At 46.3% G+C, this 20420-nt stretch overlaps 1 protein-coding gene across 2 annotated transcripts in view; it reads right to left on the bottom strand.

Moving 5' to 3' along the window:
- Positions 1–17293, bottom strand: part of ASS1 (argininosuccinate synthase 1) — a 78572-nt gene extending 61279 nt beyond the window's left edge. Inside the window, exons 1-6 of one of the 2 annotated variants that reach the window (XM_083721490.1) lie at positions 17201–17293; positions 14167–14279; positions 12786–12854; positions 11501–11689; positions 4416–4472; positions 2091–2165 (exon numbers count right to left, since the gene is read on the bottom strand). In XM_083721490.1, the coding sequence (XP_083577616.1) occupies positions 2091–2165; positions 4416–4472; positions 11501–11689; positions 12786–12854; positions 14167–14274 (498 nt within the window). In that variant the 5' untranslated portion in view covers positions 14275–14279; positions 17201–17293. The remainder of the gene's footprint in view (positions 1–2090; positions 2166–4415; positions 4473–11500; positions 11690–12785; positions 12855–14166; positions 14280–17200) is intronic. The other variant, XM_083721491.1, reaches the window with a different exon arrangement.
- Positions 17294–20420: the final 3127 nt, after the last annotated feature.

Genomic DNA, 20420 nt, shown 5'->3' on the forward strand with positions numbered 1-20420 from the left:
CCCCAGGGGACATGAGCAAAGCAGCCTCGATTTCACAGGAACGGGGTGCTCAGTGATGGAGTAACTGTGTTCCAAGTTTGAGAAGGGGAAATGAAAAGAAGAAGAAGAGTTTGGATTTGATATCCCGTTTTATCACTGCCCTAAGGAGTCTCAAAGCGGCTAACATTGTCCTTTCCCTTCCTCCCCTACAACAAACACCTTGTGAGGTAGGTGGGGCTGAGAGAGTTCAGAGAAGTGTGACTAGCCCCAGGTCACCCAGCAACTGCATGTGGAGGAGCAGGGACGCGAACCGGGTTCACCAGATTAGGAGTCTACTGCTCCTAACCACTACACCACACTGGCTCAAGTCAAGTCATAGAATGATAGAATTATAGAGATGGAAGGGACCCCAGGGGTCATCCATTCCAGCCCCCTTAGTGTAGGAATCTCAACTAAAGCATCCATGACAGGTGGTCATCTAAACTCTGCTTAAAAACCTCCAAGGAAGGAGAGCCCACAACTGCCTGAGAGAGTCCATTCCACTGTCAAACAGCTCTTACTGTCAGAAAGTTCTTCCTGATGTTTAGTTAGGATCTCCTTTCTTGTAACTTGAAGCCTTTGGTTTGAGTTTAACCCTCTGGAGCAAGTTTGCTCCATCTTCCATGTGACAGCCCTTTGGATGCTTGTCATATCTCCTCAGTTTCCTCTTTTCCAAGCTAGGCATACCCAGCTCCTTCAACCGTTCCTCATAAGGCTTGGTTTCCAGACCCTTGATCACCTTGGTTGCCCTCCTCTGCACACATTCCGGCTTGCCAATATCCTCCTTAAATTGTGACGCCCAGAACTGGACACTGTACTCCAGGTGTGGTCTGACCAAGGCAGGACAGAGTGGGACTATTACTTTCCCTTGACCTGGACACTATAGGTATTGCTGCAGTGTAGAATAATATCACCTTTCTTTTACCTTTGCCTTCAGCCCCGCAATAAAAAATCTGAGGGGGCAGGCACCCCCCCCAACAAATTGATGGGCATAGCCATTCAAATAGTGTACATGCATCACATCACGATCAATTATGCAGCTCAGGGCTTACCTCCCCTCCCTCCCCAATATTTTATTCAGGTTGGCACCCCTGGCCTTTGCTAACCCTGCTCTGAGTTCAAGACAGACAAAGGAAGATTTCAAAACGTATACGCTGAGTAAAACTTATTTGAAGACCATTCCGAGGCTGCAACAAATTTCCACATGGAAGCACCTGCTGAGAATCCAAAGTACAGTAGCAAAATCCTGTTCATGACCCTTAAATCCAGCCGTAACCAGGGCATAGAGTCAGAGGCTGCAGAGCCATCAGCTATGAAATAAGGCCAGGTCTAGGACTTCCAGCCAACTGCTGCAGACCAGGTGACCACAGCGCCTGAGGTCCTGGAAGAATGTCCTGCACTAGAAAGGGCGAGAGCTGGGTTGCTCAGAGGCCCCTTCTTCCTGTGGGCCTGAGAAACCAAACACCTCTCACACTGCACACCAGGAGGCGGGCTACAAAATGGGAAAGGGACATCTGCCTGGCCTGTTAAGAACCTGAGGTTCTTCTTCTGAGCCTAGAAGAAGCAGCCCAGGGGGCAGAGGCTTAAAATGCCTCAGGCTGTTCTCAATGGCGATGAGAGCAAATGGCTCATTTATTACTAAATTTATTATTTTTATTATTTATATACTGCCTATTCCCCCAGACCAGGGCTCAAGGCAGCTTAAACAAACTGATAACACAGATAAAAAACAAAAAACTAAACACATATAAAATACCATTATCTTAAAAAGTAATTAAACCCAAATAGGATAAAAACAATATTTAAAAAAACCCAAATGTATTAAAACACAGATGACAGAAACAGCACAGCACTGTTTAAAGCCCCAACCTTAAGAAACAGTCAATTCTCAAAGAACAAAACAGTCTTTCCTTGCCAGTGGAAGGACAAGAAGGGAGCCGGACTGGCTTCTCCAGGAAGGGAGTTCCAAAACTCCAAAGAACCAGACCTTTAATTGCAGGAATTAACAGGGGTATGGCAGTTACAGGAACGAGGGAAAAGGACTAATGCAGGAGATGGGCAAATTCTCCTACCTTGGCATATTCCATGAGGTCACTTCGGCCTCGAAAGCGGTTGTAGAATTCCAACATTCTCCAAGGAGCAATGATCTGCAGAGAATGGTGGGAAAGAACTGGTTATTCGGGAGCGCTTTCAGCAAATATGAGTTTGGTAGAATCAGGTTCCAACATAAAATCAAGGCCAGAGTAACCAATGGCTTCTAGCCGCAATGTGTTCCATCTCTGCTGTCAGAGGCACTATGCCCCTGAATACCAGTTGGTGGGAATCACATAGGGAGTCACATAGGGAGAGTGCTGCTGCACTCAGGACCTGCTTGTGGGCTTCCCATCATGGGCATCTGGTTGGCCACTGTGAGAACTAAGATGCTGAACTAGATGGGTCACTGGCCTGACCCAGGAGCCAGGCTCTTCTGAAATTCTTCTGCCAGAAGTTGAAGGTCAGGGTCCACTGTTAGTCCTCCTTAATCAGAGGACATGGATAACTTAAGAACATTCATTCCAGTGAGTCTACTCTGAGTAGAGCCTGGTAGGATATAACCCCAGCAACATTTGGAAGATACATTATAGGCCACTTTCACACCATACATTCAAAGCGCTATGATGCCACATTTAACAGCCACAATTTCCCAAAATAACTATTGGAGCTGTGCGAGCTATTTTCATGATTATATGCATTTTTATGCACACTTTACCCTAGTGTATGCATTTTTATTTATTTTTTTTGGGGGGGGGTACATTGCTTGGCTGGAGAAGGGCAGATTTCAGAGTGCAATTTCCAAAACGTGCAAATTTGGGTTGGTTCACCTATAAATGAGGCCAGAGTTGGATTTCTCCCCCTTAGACCTGGTCCACAAGGTCCACAAGGTGAAGACCAACCCCTTGGGGGCAGTGGGATTACCTGCTAAGACACATGGGGATACTTTGAAATGCTGGTATCACTGGATCAAATTCATCAGTTTTGTTGAATCAATTTTAAATGGATTTTCAATAAGTGCTAATTCATTGTTACTGTTTTGAATCTTATTGTGTTATTATCTTCTTTAGCGAGTCGTGCAAACTGCCATTCAGAATAATGAGTTTCTGGAACCAAATTGATAGTGGCTTTGAAAAGTTTGGGAACCACAGCTCTGGAGACTTTCCCCAAAACCAGCTACTAGAATGAACCCTTGCCTGGAGTAGAGAGAGTTTCAAAGCTCTTTTGGATAGCCAGGAGCACTGGCCATTAAGCATCTCCTGTATTAATCTCACCAAACAAAGGTAATCCAAGATGCTCTCAAGCTGTTACTGTAACTTAATGACCTGCCCAAGGCAAGGTGCAATTCAGGTGTCCATTTCGCCTTCTCCAGTTTGGGTTAAAACAGGAGGCCGATTAAAAGATCAGAACAACCCATTTGAAAGCCAGTAGATTTGCAAACCAATTTTCTGGGTTTTTTATGTAACTCAGAAGAACTGACTTCAAGTTTCAGTTGTTCAGCTGGGAAAGGACATCAGCGGAAATAGGATTGCCTTCAAATGGGCATCAGCAAAAAAAAGGGGGGGGGATTCCGTGTAAGACAACAGAGTATATTGAAGCTTCAGGGATCAGGCAATTAACAGGTTAGAACAATGGTTCCCAAACTTTTTCTGGCTACTTCCCTCTTGGCTCCGTAGATTCATCTCTAATGCTCCCTCCCCTAGAAAATAGCAATATTCAGAATAGCAGTTTGCAGGCCCCACTAAGCAAGATAACAGCACAATAACATTCAAAATAGTAACAATTAATTGCACATTTATTCAAAATCCAATTAAAACTATTTAGTTCAATTAATTCAACAAAACTGCTAAATTTGATACAGAAATGCTAGCTTTTCAAAATATGATGGTCATTTACATATCCACCAGCACCCTCTGCTGCCCACTTGCCTCTTAGCACCCCCACCACTGGGTTAGACAAACAGAGGCCACATTCGCACCACACATTTAAAGCACTATGATACCACTTTAAACAGTTATGTTTCTGCCCCTGCAAAGAATTCCAGGATCTGTAGTTTGTTATGGGTGCTGAGAGCTGTTAAGAGGCCCTCTTCCCCTCCCAGGGCTACAGCTCCCAGAGTGGTTTAAACAACGAATCCCTCATCTTAGGGAAATTCTGGGAATTGTCGTTCTTGGGAGAGGAACAGGGGTCTTCTGCAATCACCAGAGAGAATAAACTCCCCCATCTCATGCTATGAACCAGCATCCCAACTGAGGCCCAATTCAGTTTGATTTTCTATTCCACCCCCCTAAAACAAATGGCCCCTCTGATAATTTATCAACTTTGTTTTGATGGGAGATCATCAGTGCACTGGTACAGCTCCTTACCTTGATCTGAGGGCAGATGGCATAGTAGGTGAGCTCAAAGCGAATTTGGTCATTACCCTAAAAAGGATAGAAGAACACAGAGTACAATCAAACACTCCTGAATCGCAGGCAGGTTTCAAATCCTGCCATGCTGATCAAGGGCTAGCATTTTTCCCCCCTGTCCCACTGTGACTGATTGGCTGCAGACTGACTGAGGTTCACTAGGAAAGTTGAGAAAGGCCAGCTCTTCATGAGAGCCCCCAATTGCTTCCTTTTGCCGACTTTAAAGCTTCTAGCCCTCATTGCAACTCTTGAAAAAGAGCTTTATGGGGAGATACATCAGTAACTCTTGATTTAATACCTGTACAGACCTTCTTTTCTCTAAATTAAAAAGGTAAACTTTGGTTTACACTGGCATCCTATAAAAAGTTCTTTTAGCATTTAGGGATAGGCAAATCTGTCAGTTTTGGTCTCTTATTTATCAGATAGTGACATTTCCATAGAAGCTGGCTTTTTTATTTTAAAAATATCTCACAAAGCCTATATTTGTAGCAGTACCATGCCACTTTAAACAGTTATGGCTCCCCTCAAAGAATCCTGGGAACTGTAGTTTGTTAAGGGTGCTGAGAGCTGTTAGGTTATCCCTGTCATTCTACAGAGTTGCAGTTCCCAGTGCTCCTTGGGAAAGGGGATCGGTTTTTAAACCACTCTGGGAAATGTAGTTCTGTGAAGGGAATAGGGGTCTCCTAACAATTCTCAGCACCCTTAACAAACTACAGCTCCCAGAATTCTTTGGGGAAAGTCATAACTGATTAAAGTGATATGATACTGTTTCAAACAAAGCATTAATCAGAAGAATGGAGGGAAGAGATTAATTAGCATCATGGCACACGAAGGGGAAGGAAGGTTAACCTGTTCCACTATCTGCTGGAAAGTTTCAAGTGCATTCTGGATATTTAGGTTTATGCACGTAAAGCAGATTAAAGTGTTCTGTCACCCTGGCTCTAAAAGAGAGAGACTTTTGCAGTTAGGAAGGGGAAATGCTTGAGAAGAGTGGGGTGAAGGAATGATTAATGGGAAGATGTGTAAAACCCTGCCAGCAAATCCAGAGAATAGCAGGATGAATACTCCTTTATAGTACACCCTCATTGCAAACAAACTCTCCTATATTGCATAACCTCCCTGGAAACAAATGAGAAAACATACTCATTAAGGTCTGAGCATAGCCTAACCTCTCCATTGGTTTTGTACAAGCAAATCAGGAGGATATTCAATAAACAGGTCATCTGGAGTAGTCCAGAGTTCCCACTTGCGACTCACAAGCTGTAGGAAGAGGTAATAAGTGTCAGGGAAAGCACCTATCTTTTAATGAGAACTGTAGCTAATGGCTTGATGGGCTCCCCCTGTACATCAATGGGCATGGTACACCCCCAGACAGTGTCTTTCTCTAATTAACCTTCTCAGTGAGCGTGTAATCCCTCGCCCATCTGCTTACCATTATTGCAAAAGGCAAATACTGGCACAAAGCCATCCCAAAGATGGATCGTTCCACTCAGTTATCAACCAGCAGGGCTGGGGTCTGGTCTGTTTGATGTCACCAGGTGCACATACATCTCACAATTTTCAAAAGCAAGAAATGTGTCAGATTCCAGTGGGGAGGGGGACCTCTGCTTTGATTCGTGGTCAAAGTTTCTAGTCCCTATGGGACACTTGAAAGAGCTTCTGGTCATCTTGGTTCAGAATTAAGAGCTGATTTAAATAGGAACACGGGAAGCTGCCTTCTCCTGAGTCAACCGGGGGGTCCCTCTAGCTCAGTGCTGTCTACCCTGTCTGGCAGCTGCTCTCCAGAGCTTTCAGGAAGATGGTCTTTACCCTTCCCTGCCTGGAGATGCCTACGGGGATTGAACCTGCAACTTTCTGCCTGCAGAGCAGGTAGCCTACAACTCAGCTAAGCCCCTTCCCTTAAAAATTAAGATTCCAGTTCTCCAAGTTCTTAATAAAGGATGGGAATTATACAGGGACTCAGGAAGCTGTCGAACCATTGCACACCAGTATTGTCTACACTGACCAGCAGCAGCTGCTCAGGGTTTCAGGGCAGGGTGCTGGGGATTGAACTTGGAGGCCTTCTGCATGCAAAAGCAGGCGACCTCCTAGCCTTCCCGTCAAAGAGAGCTAGTGTGGAATAGGGGTTAGAGTGTTAGACTAGGACCTGAAAGACACGGGTTCAAATTGCTGCCTGGCCGAGAAGCTTACCGGGTAACCTTGGATTGCCACTCACTCTCAGCCTAACCTGCCTCACAGGGTTGTTGTGGGGATTAAATAAAGAGTGTGAGGACCATGTATGCCACCTTGAGCAACTTGGAGGAAAAGGGGGGGGGATTCCAAAATACAGTCCCTTTACACGGTTTCAAGGTGAGGAGATAACTCAGAAGGCCCATAGTCTCAAAAGCTTCCCAAACTAAGCAACGACTGCATATCGCTTTTGAGAGTTTACAGTCTTACCATCGCACCCCTTCTTGGATGGAGACAACTGGGGGGTTATTTGGACCTATCACTGTCTGAGAGCCTAGACTGCCTCACAGGGTTGTTGTGAGGATGCAGTTGGGGAGCAGGACAGCCATGTGTGCCATCTTTGAAGAAAGGCGGGGTATAGGTGTAATCACAAGTAATAAACAGTGCCCATGGAAATTAGGTGGAGATGTTCTTGAGGAGAGGGCTGGAAAGAGAATACACATGGCTAAACTTGTTCCTGACTGCAGGAGCCTCCAGGGACTATTACAAAACACTCTGGAGGAAACATCTATAAGAACATTCATTTCCCTTGCAGGCCCCAAACAGCCCCATCTGCTGCCCAGCCGCAAGGTCCTGCAGATGGTGCGCGGTGCATTAAAGAAGTTGGCAATGCAAGCAGAGAATGGACTGCTTTGGAGACAGGGAATCATGTTACTGGTTCTCCTGGCCTCCCTAACTATTTCCCCTATGAGAGAATGGTTGCAGCATTTGGGACATTTCCGTTTAGCGGAAAGACAAGAGGTGACACAACAGATATTTATGAAATTATGCATGACACAGAGAAGGTGTATAGGTTTCTTTCCCTTTCTCATAACAGGATTTCCCAAACTTGGGCTTCCAGCTGTTTTTGGACTACAGCTCCCACCATCCCTGGCTAGCAGGAGCAGTGGTCAGGGATGATGGGAATTGTACTCCAAAAAACAGCTGGTCCTGCTCTAGAACTTGTGGCAACACACTGAAACTGAATGTTGGAAGCTTCAGGACAGATGGAAGAAAGTCTTTATGCAGCGCACAATTAAACCATGGAACTCACTTCTTCTGCAGAAGGCAGTGATGGCCACCAGCTTGGAGGGCTTTAAAAGAGGATTGGGTAAATTCATGGAAGGGAAAGCTGTTTGTTCATGGCTACCAGCCACAATGGCTGTGCTCTGCCTTCCACAGCTGAAGGCAGCAGTGCCTTTGACCACTGGTTGCTGGAAACGACAGGAGGGGATAGTTGTGCTCAAATCCTGCCTGCAAATTGGGGCATCTGGTTGACCACTGTGAGAACAGGATGGCAGTCCATCTCCCCTGTAGGTCCAGGGAGATTTATTTTATTCTATTCTTTTGAGCTCACATAAGCCGTTGTTTATTTCATTCCTCTCAACACCCAGGCAGTGGAGTTAATGGACTGGAATCAAAGGGGAACAGAGATCAGAGCAGCCTTTAATGGCCACAAAAAGCTTCATCCCTGATTCACAAACAGTCCACAGGGACTCCTTGGAAGGATGCTGGGGGTTCATTGTACAGTCTCTCTCCCCCCCCTGCTGGACAGTTTCTGCCTTGTCAAGCCTTAGAAACTCTGAGTCAGCAACTTTAGAATGGGAAGGAAGTGGCTTTAAAAGCACGGTTTCATTGCACCCTCTCGTGGAAAGAAGCCTGCTTTACAACTTTCCAGAACAACAACAGAAATAAAGAGCACTTATTATTTCCATATTGATTTCCAAATTATTTCCAAAGTGAGACCGAGAATGAGCGCTGTAACTTCACTAGAGTGAGATTTGAATGGGTGGCTTTGTATTTTAAATCCCCTGTTTTATAATTTAAAATTATAAAACAGATATGGTAGAATCAAAGAATTGTAGGGTTGAAAGAGACCTAAGGATCATTTAGTCCAGCCCCTTGCAAGGCAGGAACGACAGCTGGAGAATCCCGGGTTGCTGGAAGCCACACGATGGGAGTTTGCTTTTGTGGTTGAATGTTTTGTGGTTGTGTTTCCCACACACATCCGGTCAGCCAGTGTGAGAACAGAATGCTGGACTAGATGGACCCCCTTTGGCCTGACCCAGAAAACTCTTACGTTTTTATGTCCTGGGATTAAAGGATCATCTAGTCCACAAATAGAGAGACTGTGTGGTTCTTCAGAACTTGTTGGACTATAACATCTTGTTGGGCTACAGTCCCTGATTGGGCACCAACTCCCATCAACCACCAGTCAGCATGGCCAATGGCCAGGGATGATGGGAGTTGTAGTCCATTAATATCCAGAGGCCTCAGGTTCCCACGCCCTCTGCTCCCACCCGATTGTGGCATTTCCTTTCAGCTGAGCTGTGTGCAGCACTGCCATCATTCCAGCTTCATCGAAAGACACATTCATTTCTCTGGGCATTTGGAGAAACAGTGAATGGGGTTTGATGGGCTAGGATTTCTTGTCTGTAATACTGTGCAAACTGTTCCCCCTGAAGATCTCCGCATTGCAGAGCAGGTGCCCCAGGAATCTTGGGGTTCCTCAAGCGGTTGCTTAGGCTTAGCATGCTTCCATGGTTAAATCGAGGAGCCAGCCAGCCAGCAACTCCAGGGCAACAGATGGACTCTCCCCTCTGCCGGAAAGCAGCTTAATTTTTAACCGAAAAAGAAAACAGGCTGTCCAGATTTGCAAATGCATGGCATCCAGTCTTCTTGAACAACCCCAAAGGGCATAGTCCGAAAAGGCTACATTATCTTCCTCCCGCCCCTACCCCAACTTGGGATGGGTTTCGTGAGAATTCCAGATCTAGTTTTGTTTTTAAAACAAGCTTCTAGTTCTCATGTTTGTGCAGTGCCATTTTAAAAGGCTATCTTTTGATTCAATAGGACTGCATACACATTTAAAGCACTTTTAAAGCAAATTTCCCAGCAGCCCAAGAGCTCTGGGGTCCATAGTTTATGCCTCACAAAGCTATATTTCCCAGTAACCTTAACAAATCACAGCTCACATGATTGGGGGGGTGTACTTTAAATGTCTGGTGTGTACACAGCCTAAGGGTTGATTAGGTTGCTCTTCCATGAAACCCCAGTCCTAAATTATGGGCTGTCTATGGCAGAGCACCTGTTTGACATGTAGAAGTTCCCAGGTTCAGTCCCTGACATCTCTAGATAGGAGCTAGTAAAACTCTGGAAAGCCACTGCCAGTCAGTGCAGACAATGCTGAGCTAGATGTATCAGCTGTCTGGCTCCGTATAAGGCAGATTTATGTTCCTATTTAATTCAGTGCTTTATTCTATGAGCACTAGAATCTTGGGTCACATCTACTTCATACCTTTAAAGCACCCTCAAGCCCTTTGAATAGGCATGGCTCCCCACAAATCCTAGGAACTGTAGTTAGTTTGGGCTGCTGGGAACTGTAGCTCCATGAGGTGGCCTCCAAGCAACTCTCAGGCTAAGCAGTTGAGGCCATTGAAGGAGCAAATGGAGCACTGCCCCCAATCTCAGCCAATATGAATGTAAGAAGAGCGTGCTGGATCAGGCCAAACACCCATGCCTCCTTTTGTCACAGTGGCCAACTTGATGCCTGCAACAAACCCACAAGCAGGACCTGTTGGCAAGGGTCCTCAACTGTCCTGTGTCTCCTAGATACTGTGGAGGCAGAGCAAAGCCATCATGGTTAGTAACCATTGATATCTCTCTCCTCTATAGATTTGCCTTATCCTCTTCTAAAGCCATCCAAGTTACCAGCCTTCACTGCTTCCTGCAGTTGTGAGTTCCATAGTTTAACCATGCACTGTAGTGCTCTTGTTCAAGAAAAACATGAAATTGTTACAGTAAGTGGCTGGGCGACTCAGTGCAACCGTGAACAGATGTTGGTTTGACAACAGCCACATTCATCGCCCGTGGAGGTGCTAAAAAATAAGGCAAGGTGTCTCCCTAGCTGGTTTGGGGGTCACCCCTGGTTCTGGTGCAGGTCAAATAAATACACCTCCCTCGTTCTCTCAGATTCAGGTGGATGACTAGGGCAGCTCGGAAAGGCCTTTGTAGAAACACACACCTGTGCAACAGTAGAGGCCTGGCTGCAAAGCTTACAGCATGCTGCCACTACACGGGATAATGATTGAAGAGAATGAAATACGAATTGGCCCTGCCCCATAGCTTGACCAGTCATGGCTAGGAGCTAGGTGGAGTCATAGATCTAAAAAAATGTGTAGACTGACACATACCGGCCTGTTTCCGTAATGTTCGCTTTGGGCTTTTCAGAAGTACATACAGTGGTACCTCTGGTTGCAAACGGGATCCGTTCTGGAGGCCCGTTCACAACCTGAAAGGAACGCAACCTGCAGTGGCACGTCTGCGCATGCACATGACGTCATTTTGCGCGTCTGTGCATCCATGAGCGGCGAAATCCGGAAGTAACCCTTTCTGGTACTTCTGGGTCACCACGGGACACAACCTGAAAAAACGTAACATGAAGCAAACATAATATGAGGTATGACTGTAAAGGCAAGAAGGGAAGGGAACGCCGGTCCACAATGGCACTCACCTGAGAGGTGCTGGAACTGCATTCCAGCACACTCCGGTTGAATAAAAGCACTGATGCACTGCATGAAGAAGTCCTTCCTTTAATCTGTCCTGAATCTTCCAGTCTGCGCTCAGCCAGCTCCCACCTGCCCACAACCAATCCAGGGAGTGGCACTGCCTGACCACTTCCTTGTCTTCCTTAAGTCTCAGTGTTGTCCTTGTAGAACTCAGCAGAGGAATGATGGGGACAGAACTGGAATCAGCTGGCTCTGGGGCCACCTACTGCTGGGCTTCCTGCCTTACATCCCACCAGTCTCAATGAGCACCAGTCGTCAGATGCTTACCTTGCCTGTAGCTCCATGGGCAACATACTGGGCACCTTCTTTCTGCGCTATTTCCATCTGCTTACGGGCAATGCAGGGCCTGGCCAGTGAGGTGCCCAGGAGGTATCTGTCCTCGTAAATCGCGTTGGCTTGGACCGCCGGCCAGATGAATTCCTCCACAAACTCTCTGCTGATATCTTCAACGTAAACCTGAGACCGATGGAGAGGAGGAGAAGGGATGGGATTGTTCCCAGTTATTTATCAGAAGCTGGAGGGAGGCACGTTTTGAACTCAGAACCCTGCCAAGGGGTGATGGGGGCAAGTAAAGCCTGCCCCAAAAATTACATTCCTCATCTGACACCCTGATCCAGGTGCCCGCCCTCCCCACTTCAGAAAGTTTGCAATCCACACAACAGCTATAGAAATACAGTTTTAAAACTGTAATACAAGGCTGTATTTTACAAAAGTTACAAAGTGCCTAGTAAGTATATCTTGGGAGTTAATGCACAACTAGGCTGTGCTTAGTGATCCCAAGTGCAAACTGTGGTGCAGGGCCAGCCCAAGACATTCTGCTGCCTGGAAACCAAAAAATGGCATCAAATCACACCACCACCACCACCACCCCACCATGCAACCTAGAGCAGGGTGAAGTCAGCCTGGGGCTGACTTTGCCTGGCTTCAGCTTGGGCAACAGTTTTCCAGTGGTCCCCTTCAGTGGCACTAACTTGAATAAAATATTGGGGAGGGGGGCACTGCCCAACACCCAACCGGAAGTTCGACAGAAGGAGGGAGGGAGGGAGGCTGGAGCCAAGTGAGTGCAGCCCAGGGAGAGGCCCCCAGCCCAGTGTAGCCTTCCTCCCTGGCCCAGCAATTCAGAAGCCCAGGCAGTCAGGCACCAGGCATGGGAGGTGGCACTGCCCAGGCTGGGGCCAGCGCTGAGAGGCTCCTGTTGTCAAGCTGCAATTGGCATGGCCACCTATTGGCAGCCATGTGAACTGCAGCATGATGACAGTCTTATATTTTATGTCTATAGGAAGATTTATACTTTGAGAGTATTTCTGTGCTGCCATTGTAGGCAACTTCCTCCCACGCCATCATTTCATATACACAGCTGTAGAGGCAACTTTCCACATAATTCCAAGAACAATCCACTTGCAAAACTTCTGACCTGTTAATAATGCATGCATAACATTCTCTCCCATCAACCTGACAAACTAACCCTGCAAATTAGGCCAGTCTGACAGCTCTGTGGATTGCAACCCATTTGATTGACTGTTAGCATGTGGAGGGGGGTCTTAGGAATCACCTTTTCGGCTCCCAAGGAAAGTGCTTTCTTTCTTGCCTTCTCAAAATCATCCTCTTGTCCAATGTTGGCCTGGAAGAGTAGACACCGTGCCATATATTAATATTTGTTTTGGGGTAAAGGGGGTGGGGAGATGGAAGACACACATAGATCAGATTCTTTGCTGAACTGTGGCTAACCCAGAATTTCAGCCAGAACTGACCCAAGATTTAACCAAGTCTTACTGCAAAATAGGAGGAGGAGGATACTGCAGAGTTGGAAAAGGTTCAGAAAAGAGCAACCAAAATATTCCCCTGTGAGGAAGGGTTGCAATGTTTGGGACTTCTTTGTTTAGATAAAGTGGATAGAAGAAGAAAAAACATTTCCCCCTCTCTCATAACGCTAGAGCTCATGGATCTCCAACAAAGCTGCATGTTGGAAGATTCAGGGTGCTTAAAAATATGTCCTTTTTGCAGTGCAAACTATGGAACTTGCTTCCAAAGGAGGCCTGGATGGCTGCTAACCTAGATGGCTTTAAAATAGGATTAGACAAGTTCATGGAAGAGGATAAAGCTGGCCACAGTATCAGTTGCTGGAAACCACAGGAGGGGAGAGCTGCTCTTATGCTCGGGTCCTGCTTGCTCAGCAGCGTAGCAACCCCCACTGGCACCTGGAGCAGACCAAAGTTGTTGAGCTTTTTTTAGGGCAGCCACCAGAGTTCCATAGCTGCTGATTTCAGGCATGGGAAGTGGCTCTGCCCCCCTGCAGAGTCTGAAATGCCTGGTTACCACCATGCCACCTTCAAGCTCCCCTGCTGCCCAGAATCCCACCTCCAGATGAATAGCATCCACCGTGCTGCACTACAAACGTCTGCACTACTCTAAAGACCCCCATGCCACCCTATGCCACTCCCACCTGGTGTGGACTGCCCCCGCTGGCTAGCTACGCTACTGTGCTTGCTGGTTTCCCACAGGCATCTGAGAGTCCCCGGTGAGAACAAGATGCTGAGTATACCTGAAGGAGCATTTCCACCCCCATCGTTCTGCCCAGACAGCTCTGAGGGTCTTCTGGCAGTTCCCTCGCTGCGAGAAACCAAGTTACAGGCAACCAGGCAGAGGGCCTTCTCGGTAGTGGCACCCACCATGTGGAACACCCTCCCAGCAGATGTCAAGGCAATAAGCAACTATCTTACTTTTAAAAGACAACTGAAGGCGGCCCTGTTTAGGGAAGTTTTTAATGTCTGACGCTGTATTGTTTTTAATATTTGGTTGGAAGCCGCCCAGAGTGGCTGGGGAAACCCAGCCAGATGGGCAGGGTATAAATAAATTGTTGTTGTTGTTGTTGTTGTTACACCTATAGCTCTTCCTCTCCTGGATCCTGCTTGAACTCCACCTTGTTAACTTACCAAGTAGGCGATGACCTTGTAGCCTTGTTCCTTCAGCCAGACCAGGATGCATGAGGTGTCCAACCCCCCGCTGTAGGCAAGGACCACGACGCCTTTGCTCTGAGACATTGTCTCTATCAGTAGAAACAGAAATGGTTCCTCACACTGGATACCAGACAGAGGTTGGGACAAAGATTCTTCAGTCTCCCACACACACAACAACAACAACAGTGGTCTTTTCAGTGGTGGCTCTGCAGCTGCAGAATGCTCTCTCCATCATTATTAAATTTCAGGAGGAACTTGAAAGCCCCAGGGAATTCAGTGGCTGAGGAATACTCTTCTTGGCAACCATTGGCCTTGGGCACATCCCTATTTCACTGAAATTTTTATCCCAGGGATTCGAAACCCTTTTTCCTGCCTGAGGGCCACATTCCCTTCTGTGCAACCTCCCAGGGGCCAGGGGCAAAAGTGGGTGGAGCAAGAAATGCAAATTTTATATTTGGATAGTAGGCTAGTTTTCATAGACACTCTCTCTCACATCCATTTCTCTAGCCTCCATCCAGACAAGGAAGAGGCATGGTCAGAGTTCAAGGACACATCCCATCCAGGGAAAGAGACTCAAGGTGGGTGGGGGGCAGGGCTGGTTGGGAAAGAGACATGGGGAGGTCTTTGGATGGCAGAGGAGGAGGTGGTGTAGCCTAGAGAAAGCCCCAGAGGCCATAAAGACTTGGAGGGTCACATACAGCTGTGAGAATTCCCCACTCCAGAAATTAGACCATGAGTCCACCCTTGTTTTAGACACCCAGGTCATACCTGTGCCGTGCACTCTGATACCACTTGTTAAGAAATCCTCCCAAATTCCCCCTCAAAGAGCTACATTTCCCAGGGTTCTTTGGGAAGAGGGAATGGTTGATAAACTACTCTGGGAACTTCAGTCCTGTGAGGAGAAATGGGGTCTCCTAATGTCTCTCAGCACCCTTAACAAATTACACTTCCCAGGATGTTTTGGGAGAAGCCATGACTGTTCAAAGCAGTATGAGGATGCGGCCTCTGTTCCAAAGGCCAGTTTGAACAATAAAGTTCTTAAAAGACATCTGAAAGAAATCAGGGTGAAATCAGACTGCAGGCCGTTTGCAGCCTAAGAGCTGAAAGGTGTCCAGCTCTGCTTTAGAGATCCATGTGGCTGTTTCTACCATCATTTGTCCAATTAAAAGTTGTTTTTTTACCCCTCAGTGGACTTGGCACATTGTGTAGGTAGCCTCGTTGGCACCATCACGCCTGGCATCAGCATAAATGATTGAGAAGGCCAAACAAAGACCTCCACAGTTCCTGCTTTGGACAACCAGCCTGGACTGCATTTTCAATTTCCTCTGTGTGCAGCCTGGGATTTATTTGGAAGAGGGGAAGAAGAACGAATGGGGGTACCAGTTGCAGACAGAACAAAAGAATAGCCACAATCCACAACTTTTCTGGGTTTGCTATTTTTTGCCAAATATTTGAGGGCTTCTGTACAAGCCAGCTCATGCAGCATGGTGTCAGGACCCAGGAGATTCAGGATCAGTCATGAAACTCACTGAGATGCCCATGAGCCAGTCCCTGTCTCTCAGCCTAACCTACCTCTCAGGGTTGTTAGGAGGATAAAGGTGGGCATGTCCTGAAGAGTCAGTGTGGTGTAGCGGTGAAAATGCTGAATTATTTGTTTATTTCTAAAAAATATTTAAATACCACTATTTCATATACAGTAGCACATAAAACCACACAATAAAAACCATTATAAACAATTAGAATGAGAAATCAGCAAGCTATCGTGGAAAGATGTGTTTTCAATTCCTTGCATAAGTCTGACGGAACAGAAAAGTTTTCAGCAGGTATTTAAAAGTTGGCACAGAAGAGGTCTACTGAATGTCCAGAGGCAGGGAATTCCACAGGACTGGGCCAATTAAACTAAAGGCTTGGCTCTTTGTTCTTGTCAAATGAGTCTCACCAGCTGAGGGAATAGCTAACAATGCTTCTGCAGAGGATCTCAACAGTTGAGCTGGGATATAAGGGTTCAAGTTGTCCGTGAGGTAAACCCTAGACCTAAATTGTTCAAGGCTTGGTAATTTAATACAAGGACTTTAAACCTGGCTCAGTAATAGATGGGCAGCCAGATTAATCTGGATTAGCCTAATCTGAGGTTCTGGCCCTCCAACAAAAGCCTGCCCTCCCCAACAAAAATCCTGGCTAGGCTCATGTTTGTTGGGGTGTCATGAGCATAAAATAGGAGAAAAGAAACAAAATGTTTCATTTCCAGAATCAAAGCTGGCTACAAGCAGATGATAGCTACTGTGAAAAGTATCTTTTTCCACACCCCACAATTTGCTGGATTTAAATACAACCCACCCACCAGATAGAACAGAAGGCAAATAAGTTCATTACGATAGGCTCCCTTTACTGAATATAGGGCAGAGCTGCTGGCGAATAACATTCACCAGACGTTTTTCATTCTACTTTCCCCTTTTAACTCAAGGGGCACCAAAAATGTTTGCTTTGGAGGTCTCTACAAACAGCCCTGCAAGGTAGCACCTGCTCTTTGTTAATGCATTTTGTGGGCACTGGGGAAAACTTGAATCCGAGGCTTCCCAGGTCATCCCCTTAGTGGCTATCATTCACCCCCTTTCCTTACACCTTTATGATACAAAAGCCAAAGCTGCCAAGTTTCTAGTTCCACCTACTGCATAATGCATAGCAGCCCTGCTGGCGTTTATGTGTGGCTATCTGAGGTAGGTTTAAATGAGGGACTGGAGATGCCCAGTCAATGGGGGTTCACTGCCAGCTGCCCTAGTGAAAAGCAAAAGCCCCAGAATTACTCTCGCACTTTCAAACAGGTTAAACATACACATGCAGTCCTATTCAAATTATTTTTCCACATTGCATTTATCCACTTTAGAACACAGCCTCAACTCTTGTTTCCTTGTCTTCCTGGATCTTAATCTCCTCTTAAAAAAAAAAAAAACCACCCCCTTTGCAATTTATCTCCTTCACCTTCTGTAAAATTTAGAAAACTCTCACTCACCCCACCACAGGGAATCTGCCACAGATGGAATAGTGCCACTCAGCACACAAAACTATGTGTGCCTCTTCTAGAGAGCCACTCTGGATTATAAATCACAGCCACTTGTTTGGGATGGGAGGAGCCAGGAATGACTGAGGTGTGTCTAACTCTGAAAGGGACTGCTCTGCATACTGCAGACCTCCCTCTTCACTCATTCACAATTTCCTCTCTAAATTGGGTTATGGAGTGAGGAGGGTTTTAAAAAGACAGCCTTCCCCAGGGATTGAAAGGCCCCCACAAAGATCTCCATAGGGCTAAGGAAACCAAGCCTTATGAGGAACAGTTGAGGGAGTTGGGTATGTTTAGATTGGAGAAGACAAGATTAAGAGGTGATATGAGAGCCATCTTCAAATATCGGAAGGCAAGCTTGTTTTCTGCTGCTCCAGAGGTTAGGACCCAAACTGATGGATTCAAATGACAAGAAAGAAGGTTTCAACTAAACATTGGGAAGAGCTGTCTGATGGTAAGAGCTGCTCCGCAATGGAACAGTCTCCCTCAGGAGGTGATGGGCTCTCCTTTGTTGGAGGTTTTTAAACAGAGGTTGGATAGCTACCTGTCAGGGATTTTTCAGATGGGATTGTTGCATTTCAGGGGGTTTGACAAATGGCCCCTTGGGTCCTTTCCAACACTACAATTCTGTGATTCTGTACTTTGGACAACAAGCCTGACAGAAGGTATTATATAAGAACTGTAGTACTGCCAACTTTGGGGGGCACTCTTCTGCCTTTGACAGGAGCCAGGCAGGTGAGCAATTCACAAGTGATGTTCTTCCTGGGTTAGAGGGGAAAAGTGCTGAAGAAAACTTTATTTTCTGCATGTCTGGCTATGGGTTTAAAGACACAGGAGCAGGTTCAGGAGCAGAATTTGGTAACCCCCTTGTCAACAGAAGATCCATGGCTTGTGATTGCTGGCTCAAGGCCAGAAAGAGAGAGAGAGATAGTGGCCTGCTGTGCCAGAATGTCACCTGTCTTTTTTGGCACCTGGGTGTTGACATGAAGATGTTTGCTGACTCTGCATTCTTCACAATCCAATCCCCCTTTCTTATGCAGTCTTGTGGCTTCCAAACTCTGTGTGCTGAGTCAGCAGCAGACAAAGCAAAGGGCCAAGGCACACAATCTTGCCTATTCTGGATCCAGGTGCGGGACATCCCCTCTGTAAACACAGAAGGATTGCCCTCTTGGATCAGACCCCAAAGTCCATCCGGCTCACATTCCAAAAGCAGAACATTTGATGCTTTAGGAAGTTCAAAAGCAGGCATAACTGGAAATAGCCAGCCAGCCAGCCGTCCGCCCGCCCACCCCCCACTTTAGGGATGCAGAGGTAAGGAATTCAGTTCACTTTGCATTAAGGAGACAAATCTATCTTGTACTTTGTAAAACAATATGCAAACTGAAATGCAGCTATTCTTCGAAATTCAGACTTATCCAAATTTTGCAATGCAGCTCTCCAGTCATGTGATACATGAAAACCGCATGTGTTAAGTACAGTGTTCATTAAAATGCACACATTAGTGAAAATAACATACCGAACAGCGGGTGGAGTATCACTGGGTTCATTTCATTGGAAAGAGAAAATTCTGAAGACTTTATAATACCAGGTTATTCACTGGTATATAAACTATGTAGGTGGGAAGTTACTCTCTAATGTGTCGTGAACTTTACCATTATTATTATCACAGAGTCATAGAATTACAGAGTTGGAAGGGACCCCTAAGAGCAGGGCTGGATTTAGGTTTGATGAGGCCCTAAGCTCTGAAGGTAATGGGGCCCTTTATATGTCCAGCTGTCCCTTGTCAACAACAAATTGTCGCTGTTTTTTGTGTTGAATATATACTACCGGTATATGGCAGGGGTGTCCAACTCCCAACAGACTTCGGGAGCCGAAGTTGTTTAACTTCTTTTGGGGGAGCCAGCGATCTACCACAGATGTCCAGTGATCTAACGGTGGATCACGGTCTACCTGTTGGACGTGCCTGTTATATGGTCATTTATGGATCTAATAGGTATCTAAAGCCATTTGCCACTGTTGCTGTATATAGGTTTTATTTTATTTGTTTTTTAATCTTATATTTTGAAAATGTACATCCAGGTGGTTTTTTTCCTTTAAATTTTTGGGGGGCCCCAACGGGATTGGGGCCCTAAGCTATAGCTTGTCTAGCTTATACAGTGGTACCTCAGGTTAAGAACTTAATTCGTTCTGGAGGTCCATTCTTAACCTGAAACTGTTCTTAACCTGAGGTTCTCCGGAGCAGCAGAAAACTAGCTTGCTCCATCTTCCATGTGACAGCCCTTAAGCTATTTGAAGATGACTATCATCTCACATCTCAGCTTTCTCTTCGCCAAGCTAAACATGTCCAGCTCCCTCAAGCATTCCTCATGAGGCTTGGTTTTCAGACCCTTGCTCCCCGTGGTCACCCCACTCTGTGCACTGTCCAGATTTTCTTCTTAAAACTTCCAGGCATGGGAACTCTGGTGAAGCACATCTGAGCCGCTCCCTGCCCCTCATCTGCAGATGTGCCTCTCTAGCAAATTTCATTTAGATACCAAGAAACATCAGCACATTTTGCAGATTTGCAGATGTTTACCCAGGGTAAATTTGTGAGCGTGTGTAACCCCCATGGCCATAAAAGGCAGAGGTTCCTTCTATGCTTTTCTCCAAAACTGTTGTCAACCGCCTTCTGATTTTCAGATGAAGGGTGCTATACACATTTAATTTATTATTAATTACATTATAGTTGTGATCATGCTCCCCCCTGTGGAAGTGCCATGGTCTGATCACTACGCTCTGAAAGCCAAGATTGACTTCCCGCTCCTCCCCTGCTCGGGTGGCGAGCCTATTTGGGCTCGCCCGCAAAAACTGATGGATCCTGATAGATTCCGTCAAGCCTTGCGGGACCCTGCTCCTCCTGGCGACTCATTAGATGACCTTGTTGAGGACTGGAATAACCGGCTCTTGGCAGCCATTGATGAGGTCGCCCTCTGCAACCCCGTCGAAACCGGGCCCCTTGGTTTACTGAGGAGCTCCGGAAAATGAAGCGGGATCTCAGACGGCTAGAGCGAGTATGGCGACGGACTCGTGACAGAGCCTCAATATCTTCTTATAGGACGCTTATGAAAGCCTATCAGATGGCTATGAAAGCTGCTAAGAAATCGTACTTTGCAGCTTCCATTGCATCCGCTAG

Source organism: Podarcis gaigeae (genome assembly GCF_964106915.1).
Source record: "Podarcis gaigeae genome assembly, chromosome: Z".
Taxonomy (NCBI): Eukaryota; Metazoa; Chordata; class Lepidosauria; order Squamata; family Lacertidae; genus Podarcis; species Podarcis gaigeae.